The following is a 12,400-nucleotide window of genomic DNA, read 5'->3' as shown; positions in this document are numbered from 1 at the left end:
AGAAATACAAACACAGACTGTAAACTAAGATGAGACGGAGACAAATTTCATTATGGGCATCTGTATTTTTTTTTTCTTTTTTAAATCTCTTTTATTCAATTTTAGCAATTACTATTTTAATGAGTAGTTCTTTGATGAAAATGGACGGGTGCCGGGGTGTGTGCTAGTCATATGCTGCATTATCAAGGACTTAAAATAGAATAGGAAACCTTTGCATCAGCTCAGTTGACACAGGGTCTAAAAGACAACATCAGAAGTTCAATGAAGGATACAAAAAAAACTAAATTCATATAGTTTTTTCACTGACCCCCCTACCCCCTACCCCCCCCCCCCCCTCTTAACTTAATTTGGGCAAAATTGATTGACCAATAAGGATGTATGTAAAATCGATGTCAATTTATACAAAACTTGTAGCAATTTGGCCCCTCCCCACCACCACCATCCCAAACTATTTGAATTAATTTATTTTATCCTTCTTTGATTTTTTTTATGTCGTCCCCAACTCTTATCCATATAATTTCATTCTACTCACCGCGGGGGGTTACTGACTTTCCTTTCGGGTATACCTGTGCCGACTGCACTCGCGAAATCATACCATGTTATAACCAGCAAACATGGAAAAACACACCCTTTTCTTATTCTTAGTCCTATAGGCCTGATATAAGACTACAGGTTCATATCATTTACATTCATCGTTTTTTATCGGATATTTTTTTTAATGATCAATGTTGAATCTGATGTCTGATGTTCAACATTGACAGTAAAAAATAAATCCGATTAAAAACGTTGAATGTAAATAGTATGAACCTGCAGAGTCTTATATTATAGGACTAACCCTGTTCTAAACAGAAATATTGAATAACATACCCTGTTCTTGACACGCTCAGAAAATGTATATTCTGTATAATTACTGTTCTAAACCCGGGTTCTAGACTGAATATTAAACAGTTAAATAAGTAATCCTGTACTAGAAAAATACTTTGTTTAATAAAAGACCCTGTTCTCACTAGCAGGGCATGTGAAAGTGACCCTGTTGTATCCAGTACAACGTGAAAACGGGACCCTGTTCTAACCATCAGGGCACGAAAAAGGACCCTGTTTTGCGGCACACTCGTACCACTAAAAATATAGGAAATAACCCAGCCCCCCCCCCCCCCCGGGCTTACTCCTAAGCAGCGGATAATAACCCATTTTTGTCCAGCATGTCATGAAATGAAGCAATTGCAAAGTAAATTGGTCACACTTTTATTACAGAAATTGTATTAGCGCGATATGATCGGTGTGGAGTTATATTCAATCGTCCGATCTGTCGGCAGTTTTACAGATTTTGTGTTTGTGTATTGGTTGTTGACGATAAGCACAAGTTCAGCACTCTTGGCTATATCGTGACTGGCAGTTTTTATTGGTCAAGGAAGCTGGGTGCCAGGAGAGTACATTTGATTTGTTATAGTTAATTATAATTGACGGTGAACGCACCAGCCATGAGAGTTCTAGAAACGCACTTTAGCTATTAGAATTCGAACACACACCATCAATGATATTAACTGTAGTTTTACTACATGAGCAATCGGACATCAAAAAGAAGGGAAACAAACCTTACATACTAGTAATACAAATTCGTAGCTCCCTTTTTCTGTGTATTTCTAGATTTCATTGAAGGTTTTTACGGTGACACTTTTGGGAAAAACAAAATATATATATAAAACAATACCGGTTTAACGTCTTTCAGCTGCATATACTAGTACATTTGTTAATCATGGAATCTAGATTTGGGGGTCTTCAATTCAATTCAAGCTTTGTTTGTGTAAATGATAAGCAGATTGTAGCATTGTCTGCTGTGTCTACAATACTAGCAGAGTTTTTAGCTTTGCCTATCTACAAAAAAAAACCCTACTGTAGCTCTGTGAGTCTATATCAGGTTAGAGATCTGTAAATTTGCCTGTTTTTTTAAGATAAACAACTACAATATTGGATGTCTACCAGGTTAGATAGTTGTAGCTTTGCCTGGCTTGCTGCCAGGTCAATAACTGTTCGCTTTGTCTATCTACCGGGCAAGCAAGCTGTAGCTTTATAAAAAAAAGTAGATGTGGTATGAATGCCAACTATCCACCATGTTAGCGGGATCCCAACCTTCCCCTAACCTGGGACAGTACATATCGGTACAACATAAGAAAGAATGGTTACCAAATTAATAACCTGCCGCTTTGCATCTATCAGATTAGCGAGTTTTAGCCACGTTTTAGCTTTGTTCGTCTGCCAAATTAGCAACCTGCAGTTGTATCTGTCTGTGAGATTAGCAAGTTGTTGGTTTGCCTTTTTACCAAATTAAAAATATGCAGCTTTTTGTCAGTGTGTCTATCATATTATCGGGTTGTAGCTTTGCCTCATTGTCAAATAAACAACCTACCGTTTTTTTTGTTTTATTCTACCATATCGTATCGTTGCTTTTTGTTTGTGCTTACTAGTAATTTATCATTACCCACAGCTTTGTCGGTCTATCGTGTTAGCGAGATTTAGCTTTGCATTTTGTCCAATAATGCAGTTTTGTCTGTCTACCAGATTACCCGTGGTGGTTCTAGCTAGAGTGCTTCTTATCTTCAGAGGCGGATTTAGGGGGAAAAAATTTGGTTGCTTATATAGGGAATCACTGAAGCGTGACTGGAGCGGGCCCCCTCTTAGGTCAGTCAGTGGGCCCCCACTTATGAAAATTCCTGGATCCGCCACTGATATTAGATGGTTTGGGATCTTTCTGTTGAGCAGGTAGGCAGGAAATTATCTTGCCAGTACACAATAGACACATTAAGGAGTTACTTCATTCTTGATCTGCAGATTAAAGGCAGACTTAATCCTTGGTAGTATTTGAAGATTAGAGGGTTGTGGCTGTGTCTGTTTTGTTTACAGTATAATTGTGATAATGTAGCTTTGTCTGTTTTGTTTACTGTATAATTGTGATAATGAAGCTTTGTCTGTCTGAAAGAAAAGCATATTGTGGGTCTGTCTGTTTACAAGATTAACAAATTGAAGCTTTAAGTGTCTACACTAAATAGGGATATTATCAGATTATTACATGGCATTTTTCATATCGCATGTATTATCAGCCCTAGGTTCAATATCAGCCAAAGAGCCGCATTGCTCTAGGGCTGATAATACATGCAATATGAAAAGTGACATGTTATGATCTTTTTATCATATGCTTCAATGATGGAGAAAAATCACAGATTCGTATATTGATCCTTTTACGTGGTTCCCAAATAGAAGTTCAAAGAGTGAAAAGTTCACGGACGTCGGACCCCAAATTTAGTACATTCAATACGAAAGCTTTCTATCATATGCCTCAACAGAGAAGAAAAACATTCAAATTTTGACGAAACGACAAAAAAAAAAAAAAAAATATACGAAATGACACTGTTTGGAAAAGTCAACTTTTTTGTAAAGTTACTTTCTAAATTAATATGTTAGAAACTTTAAAAAAATGCATTTTTTTTTTTTGGATTTTTTTACAAATTATACTTTCCAGTCTCCAAATAATTGTTTTGTACACTACTTTGTAATGTTTTTCAGTGAAAACGTAGCATTGAGGTGTATTTTCCGGAATTTGCCGAGTTTCACCGGAGTGCCATGCGATAACGTTACGGAAAGGCATGTGATAAACTTTTCATATCAGCCCACTAAGCACCAATTCGAAAAATATGAAATTTACGTTAATTAAATGCTATTATCATATGTTATTTAGTCTAAGTATATGATAAAGTAAATTTATCTGCCTCAAAGATTAGCAGGGTGTAATCTTGTCAGTCTACAAGGTTGGCGGAATTTAGCCATTTAGGTCTACAAGATAATTAGGTTTGTAGTTTTATTTGCCTACAATATCAGCAAAGTGTAGCTTTGTCTGCCTCCCAGATTAACAGGGTGCAGACTTCTCAGTCTATAAGATAAGTACAGAGTGTAGCTTTGTACGTCTACAAGGTTAGAAGAGTGTTCTAGATTATAGCCCTATTAAAGCTTATCATTCTACAAGATAAGTAGGTACTTAGAACTAGATTTGCCTATTTACAAGATAAGTAGCGTGTAACTTTGTCAGTCTACAAGATCAGCCAAGTTCAGCTTTGTCTGGCTCCAAGATAAGCAAGGTGTAGCCTTGTCAGTCCACAAGCTCAGTAAAACATAGCTTTGTTTGTATACAAGATTGTTAGGTTGTAGTTTTGTCTGTCTACAACATAATCAGAGAGTAGCTTTGTCTGCATCCAATTCTAGCAGGATGGAGGAGCCTTAACCTCACCAGTCTACAAGATAAGCTGATTGCAGATTTGTCTTCCTACAAGACTAGCAGAGTTTAACCTTGACAGTCTACAAGATTAGAAACCAGACTGAACCTTATTATCGGACCACAGATGAATTATCACGTTGTGATTGGTTAAACGCCGTCACGTGGTGACCCCCTATGAGACCATATGGGGTTAGTAAGTTTCATATGGGGTTCGTGACGCGTTAATGGCGACGTCATCTATTAAGGTTGTTATGTTTCATTGTTTATTTTTCAACAAAACGCCGCAGAAAACGTCCAGCGTCCGATAAATTCGTTATACGGTTAACTACTGACCCCCTACGGATCCATAGAGGGTGAATAAAATTCATAGGGGACTCGGCCTCCGGCCTCACCCCCTATGGATTTTACTAACCCTCTATGGATCCGTATGGGGTCAGTAGCGAACCATATAACTTATAATGTTGACTCACAGACAGAATCTAGAATCTTGTGTTACAACAAAAATATACCATACACAATAATCAAAGAGAATAATCAAAAAGAAGCAGAAACAGAGTGAACCAAAAGAACCACACATAGTTAACTTGAAACATATAGATATTGTTCCAAAATCTCTTACAAGATTTACCGCAATTTCAACCATTTTCTACACATGCAACTACCATTCATCTGACATATTCCCGAGGTCATCGGCAGCAGTACCACCTTCAGGGTGAAGCCATTTGAATTTGTATGGAATGTCCAGCGAGGTGTTATCGATTTTGGAAGGGATATTGACAATTCGTTTTTAACTTTTATTCTACTTTCTTTTAACCTCATTATACCAATGAGTATGACCTTTCTCCCAGATAACCTTTTTGTAACCCTCATAAGAAGATCATATCATGTACTTTAGTACTTGTCCCCATCTTTATACTGTCCTGGAGATGCAGCTATAAGTGGCAAAACATGATGACCACAATAAAATGATTTTCTTGCAGTATATATTACCAGGATGTTGTCTTTTTATAGCTTCAATTTTATTTTTGTAAGATTAAGGATGTTTGCTCCTCTTGATTTTGATATCTTATATTTGGAATCTTCTGGTTTAATCAACCTAGTGTCAATTAAAAAAAAAATACCACTTAGCCCTACTTTTAATTTCAAAATTTTATTTGATAGTTTTGAAAGCCATATTTGAAAATCTTATAAAATCCTTGAAATTTTTTCTATTTTTTTGGGGTGAAAAAGTTGCATATGATGGTTGCATAAAAACCCTAGAGAGAATCATTTCCTGTCAAATTTTCAAAGGCTCATATCTCAAAAACAAGCACACCAACCTATTATTTTTTTCTTCTTTTGAAGTTCCATTATTTATATACCATAAGTTTATAATTAGTTATCAAAGGTACCAGGAATATAATTTAGTATGCCAGACACGCATTTTGTCTATATAAGACTGATCAGTCATCAGTGACGCTCATATCAAAATATTTATAAAGCCAAACAAGCTTGTTATTTGAAACAAAATAAAGCAAACATTCTTTTAAAATGATATACATCAAGAAATGATACAATAAAATTAATTCTTTTTATTGTGGTATAACAACTATGTTCTATGATATCTCACAACATAACAAAATAGAGCACACAAAAAGTCTTCATACAGTACTATACTATATAATATCTCATTAATGTAATGTTTTACATAATGCTAAATACTTAATACCGTCAAAAGTAAAAATATTTATTGAGAATACAGACATTTTGTATGCATACTTTCACAGCAAAGCTTTCAAAAGAGAACAAACATTGATCAAGTACTATGTAAAGCAGAAAAATGGATTGTTTAGATGAATCAACCTAATTTCAACCTCAACATGGCCTGAAAAATTGGTTTTTTATGTCATGGAGGTAAATTTTATAAATAAAATTAAATTCCCAGATGTTCTTACCTTGACATATAATGAATAATAAGACGAACCGGTATATGAAATATTTAAAATTGAATTATAGGATTCACAAACTTAGACATTGTTCAAAGGCATGTTCACCAATTTCACAAGTGAATGTTATATGACTGGCCATAAGTGATTTTACGAAGAGAAGATAAGTAAATTTTACATTTACAGATTTGGCTGGAAAATCAGTATTTATTGTTTCAGATACGATTTTCCTTTTTTTTTCTACTTAGAAAACAATTGATACTATGACTTAAGCACCATGCCTAACAGATTATACAAGGAATGAAATCTAAAGAAAGAAATTAAACACTTAAATAGGACCATATGTTGAAGAAAACTGTAAAATAAAATTATTTATAAATTCAAAAGAAAATATTCGGATTGCATTAAATTGGAATCTCACTTTACCCTCAGATAATAATGTAAATTTGTGTTTGTATATAATTTATCTGACAATAAGAACACTATGATTTGTTTACAAAGTCAACTCCAGCTTGAATGTTTTTCTTAAGTTCAGGCATAGCTGCATCTAAGAGCTGCATTTCGTAGTCAATGAGTTTTCCTCTTCCAAGATTCTTTTCAACACCATTTTTCTGAAGAAAAAAAGAATAAAATAGAATTTTTAAATAAAAAATTTTGTCATGTAGGACAAAGATAAACACATCAAAATTGACCTAAATGGAGAAAAAAGTATGGAATAATTAAAATTAGCTTTTAGTCTTTAATAGTAAAAGTACTATTCATAAAACACTGAATTTGGATGTTTATTATACTTGTGTTATTTGTCCTCAGTTTATTCAAAATCGGCAGAAAAAGAAATTAATTATTTTCAGATATTTAAAATCATTTCAAGGTTATAAATCAGGCCATTTTTCTCGTTTGAAGTGTTTAACATTTGTAATTTCCTTAGTTTTATGTGGTATGGTTTTGCACATTAATGAATCTGTACGGTGACCTATAATTGCTAACTTCTATGACATTTGGTCTCAGGTAGAGTTATCATATCACGTCTTCTTATTCTTATACTTACACCCAATAACAGGGGCGTTGAGAAGAAAGCAGCATCTGTTTCTTCTGACTGTACATATGCACATTCTACTTGACCTTCACCTCCAGCCATAGCTTCTAACAGTGAAAATGTAAATCTTGATGCAGCATAGGCCATAGATAAGGTTGCTGATCCCTGGAAAAAAAGTAATCATATGATATTGCAAAATAGTCAATGTTTGCATATATCCATATCGACCTAAAGTTCAGAAATCATGTTGGTGTAAGTACTCTTATAAACCGTGCATTGATATGAATTTTTAGTTGATTGTATAGTCATTAATGACAATTATTCTTTCAAGGCATCACATGGTGATATTACAATAAGCTTATATAGGCTGAAGTAAAATCATCAATAAACACTTCAAACAAAATTCAGGTACGCTGTATTTTTTTTTCCAATGCAGAATAGACAAATAGTGACTGGAAAGAGTAGACTAGTGTGGAGATTTTAAAACTTCATTGTAAGAACATTTTTTTTTCAAAAAAGAAACATCTTATGTATATGTAATGTAAAACATATTTCAAAGTTACAAAAAAAATGTTGCAAATAAATTTCTCAAGCAACCAAATGGTTTTGCAGAGTTAGCTTTACAATCAACATCAAAATGTTTGTGAGTAACTTACAGCACCAGCCTTGGCCTCTACTACTTCTGTTCCGGCATTCTGTATTCTCTCTGAAATCTTCTTTCTCTCCTCCTGAAAAAACAGTGTTATATTTGAAGAATCATGAAATACAATGATGCATGTAGTGCATGAGTAAATTATGAATGTTATCTAAAAGAAGTTATCTGCTAATTATATTGACTTCAGTTGAAATATAGGATTCAATAGGGTGTATTTACCATTGCACTACCAGACATGATATTTGTTTCTCATTATTTATTTAACTGATCAATCATATTCCTAACATCTATTTTTTTTGGACTAGAGATGATGTAATTTTAATCTGACAACAGGCAAAACTAACAATTATAATTGGGGTTAGCTTGTGAGTTGACAGACAGGTGTCAATGATACTTACTGGTGGAAATGAAACACTGGGGCTAGCTTGTGAGCTGACAGACAGGTGTCAATGATACTTGCTGGTGGAAATGAAACACTGGGGTTAGCTTGTGAGCTGACAGACAGGTGTCAATGATACTTAAAGCTGACAGACAGGTGTCAATGATACTTAAAGCTGACAGACAGGTGTCAATGATACTTACTGGTGGAAATGAAACACTGGGGTTAGCTTGTGAGCTGACAGACAGGTGTCAATGATACTTACTGGTGGAAACGAAACACTGGGGTTAGCTTGTGAGATGACAGGTATAATTGTTACTCCACTATGTCCACCCATAACGGGAACATTTAATTTAGATACATCCAATTCCTGCAATGAAAATAAATGGTAAATATATTTGATTGAAGAAAGGTGTGTCATATTAATTAACAGAGTATCTACAGTATCTACAAAGAAGATGAAAATTTAAATTAACTCATACATGTATGTGACTATTACCATAGTGAAAGTATAGCATTTTCATCATGAAGATCAGATCGTTGACTTGCTCTTGCTTTTGGCTGCTCCTAGATATTAAGTGCATGTAAAAAATGCCACTTATTTCCAAAAGGAATTTATTTACCAAATCATAGAATGGGACAGATATTGACTTTCCTTTTGTATAAGGCCTCCACTTAGGTGACAGTAAAGCCTTGCTCAATGGAGGCAAGAGCTTCTGATAAAAAAAAAAAAATTTGCTGCAACAAATGAGGATTGATCTTTGTTCACTGCCTACTGTGAATTTATTTATTTTTTTGGAGATAAATGGTTTTGTATTCATTTTCTTATATAAATAAGGCCGTTAGTTTTTTTGTTTGAATTGTTTTACATTGTCTTATCAGGGCCTTTTATAGCTGACTATGCGGTATGGACTTTGTTCATTGTTGAAGGCCGTACGGTAGCCTATAGTTGTTAATGTCTGTCATTTTGGTCTCTTGTTGACAGTTGTCTCATTCTCTTTTTTTTTTAAATTGTAGTTTTTCAAAAAAGTTTGCACAGGAACCTTTAGAAAATTTGTACTTTCTAGTTTATTTGTACCCAAACCAAAAAATTATTAATCTTGTCAAATTTATTCAATGAGTGCATTCCATTAAGGTGTAAAATATATACATGTGTTAAATACAAAACTCAAACCTTAGCTTCTGCTACAAATGCATTTGATCTAACTATATCTAATGTTGTAACACCAAATAGACGTCTTGGATCATATACTCCTTTCTTCTTTAGAACCTCTGCGGCTATTGGCACTGTGGAGTTAACCTTGGTAAGAAAGGATAAATTAAATATTACAAATAAATCAATGCATATATAACATGTATGAGGACTTAGACTTATATATAATAAATATAATTAATATCTGGAGTTCTTCTATCTTAAAATTTAAAACTGATAACATATCAAGTCTTCACACTAAATTTCCTGCAAGTGAGATTTATTAAGAGTCAGAAGAGTTGTTTCAATTGAGAATAATCTATACTCTCCCCTTATTAGTGATCCTGCTGTTTTTGTTGTTTTTCATTTTATATTTATTCTTTATTTTTGACAATTTCATTGTTTTATTACAGTTGAAATAAAAAGATCACAACTTTGTTTAAATACTTTTAACTTGAATTGCTGTATTTATGTATTCACAGTCATTGAATCCCTATAATAAAGTGCTTGCAATATCAAATAACAAACAAGTCCATTCAATTCATATAACTTATTGTCAATGTTGTAAAAAGAGAAGTAACATTTAAATACTAACCGGGTTTGTAATGATACAGATCATTGCTTTTGGACAGAAATCTCCAATGGCTGACACTAAATCTCTGACAATTCCAGCATTTGTGTTGAACAGATCATCTCTTGTCATTCCTGTAACATTTAAACAATGAATTATCAATAGTAATTTTAATGGAATATTATCATTAAATAATAATGTTTTGTACCAGTATGTTTATTCATTTTAATGCTTGATATTTTATAGGGTGTCATCCTCTATTGTATTGTTATATTAATGGTTCAGTTGGCACCTGTTAAAACGTTTAAACCTGCTGCATTTGTTAGCACCTGTCCCGACTCCTAAGTCAGGAACATGTTGTTCTGTGTCTGTGGTCATTACTTGTTGATGTGGTTTTCAAGTGTTTCTCGTTTTCTATATAAATTAGACCGTTGGTTTTTATGTTTGAATTGCTGTTTGGTGTGAGGCGAGGCACCTTGTTGAAGGCCTTATCTTATCTTACATTTATTTGGTGTAATTGGGGAGTTTTCAACCTTAAAACTGACACCAGAGTTCACTTTCTCAGATGTAAATGTTTAGAAGCACTTTTGTGTATCCTTTCAGACATGCAGACTTTTGTGGATAGTGGTTTCATGTTACTGCAATCATACCACATCTCTTCTGCTTTCTTTTCAAGAGATCATTTTGTTTTGATCTCGTCACCAGAGCACAATGAAATTGTGAACATACCTTAGAGAATTATGAACATACATTTGTACCAATACCATTTCAGTCTTAGTTTTATTTTCACTTACCTGGTTTTCTTGGAACACCAGCTGGTATCAGTACAACATTTGCGTCTGTCAGACATGCTTCCAATGATGCTGGACCAAGATGACCAGTGACATGGGCTCGTGTATCAATATGACTTAAATCAGCAGCGACACCTGGTGTATGAGCAATATCATATAATGACAGACTTGCTATTTTTGCTGAATTTTTTAGAAGCAAAGATAAAGGTTGACCAATACCACCACCGGCTCCAAGTACAGCAACTTTAGGAGACTGCCAAGCCTGAAAGATATCAATTAATGAATTTGATTTATATATTATTATTGATGTATATTCTGAAACTGAATTGATAATAAATCAAACTAGTTGATACATGTATCAGTCACAAACATGGTACAAAAAGTTCTTTTTTATATAAATGATATATTAGATATGAAAAAATTATAATTGAATATTGCAATAGGGCTCTTCACGGTTAGTTCGGCCATATTGGATAGGGGGCAGATTTTTTGGAAGGAGGTGGAAACAGTATGAAAATGTGGGAAATCCTGTGTGTTTCTAAGCAACAGCTCTGTTTAAATGATGTTTTCCCGTATTTTTCACACCATTTTTTACATCTATATTATGAAAATCTGCCCCCTATCCAATATGGCCGAACTAACCGTGAAGAGCCCTATTATAATTGGCTTTAATCAAAAACATTTTTTTGTGTGTGCAAATCAGGGCAATGAAACAGAAACAAAGGCTCATAATATTTAAAAGTGTTTGGGAAGAGGGGGACTACATCCCTCCATATTTGAAGAGTAAAAAGGACACTTTATGAGCAAATCTACTATGAATACTAATTATATATATAAGTAGAAATTAATTTATCACCCAAGTTCACAGAAGATAATTTGAGTGTGTCATTCAATTTAAGCAAAACCCAGAATCAAAACCTTAATTGGATGATTCAATGTACATGTAATTATGATGTTAGAGCATAAATAAAAATATTTAATACATCCTTTTTTGATTTTTTTAATAGACCCTGGCTATAAATTTTTGCAGTTTTCATTTCTTTTCTTGACTTTAATTTACAATTTTGGTATGATGTTATACAGGAGCATACAATTTTTATCAACTTCGAATCCATATATCTGATATCTTAAAAAAATGAAAAATTAAATATACATGCACCAATTATATGAATAACCTTCAGGATCAGCTGTTCTAGTGCTGATCAGGTAGGAACTGTCTCACTTTAAGTTTACAAAAGAAGAGACATCTAAATGCTGCATACTCTACTTAAAATTAAGAAAGACAAGTTGCGTGTGTTGCGATCAAGGATAGTTGGCTTGAATTGATGATGAGGCAATTTTGCATCATCAACCGACAACTGATCACAACTGTCAAGGATAAGCATTTTTAAACATGTTTTAATTCCCGCCTATTGTTTGGCGTCCGTTCAATTTGACTTATACCTGTGAAGTTTTGCAGAATGACCTGCTAACAATAAATGTGACAGTACTCGGTTTTGCTAGCCTTGAAAACATTTTTATAAAAATTTTAACCGGTGTCCTTGCTGAATGACAGGAAGTGGAAATGAAAAGATGTGACATGCG

At 33.8% G+C, this 12,400-nt stretch overlaps 1 protein-coding gene across 1 annotated transcript; it reads right to left on the bottom strand.

The window, feature by feature from the left end:
* Positions 1–5,823: 5,823 nt before the first annotated feature.
* On the bottom strand, positions 5,824–12,399 carry LOC134680789 (malate dehydrogenase, mitochondrial-like). The gene is made up of 8 exons (XM_063540021.1): positions 12,260–12,399; positions 10,820–11,078; positions 10,050–10,159; positions 9,437–9,562; positions 8,528–8,632; positions 7,885–7,956; positions 7,241–7,393; positions 5,824–6,803 (listed from the first exon to the last, which is right to left on the bottom strand). The coding sequence occupies exons 1-8, from the start codon at positions 12,395–12,397 to the stop codon at positions 6,675–6,677; spliced, it is 1,092 nt and encodes a 363-aa protein (XP_063396091.1). The 5' UTR covers positions 12,398–12,399; the 3' UTR covers positions 5,824–6,674.
* Between the last annotated feature and the right edge of the window lies 1 nt (position 12,400).

The sequence above is a fragment of the Mytilus trossulus genome, chromosome 8 (genome assembly GCF_036588685.1).
Source record: "Mytilus trossulus isolate FHL-02 chromosome 8, PNRI_Mtr1.1.1.hap1, whole genome shotgun sequence".
Classification (NCBI taxonomy): Eukaryota; Metazoa; Mollusca; class Bivalvia; order Mytilida; family Mytilidae; genus Mytilus; species Mytilus trossulus.
The sequence above is the reverse complement of the archived record's forward strand: the minus strand, read 5'-3'. Positions and strand labels throughout refer to the sequence as shown.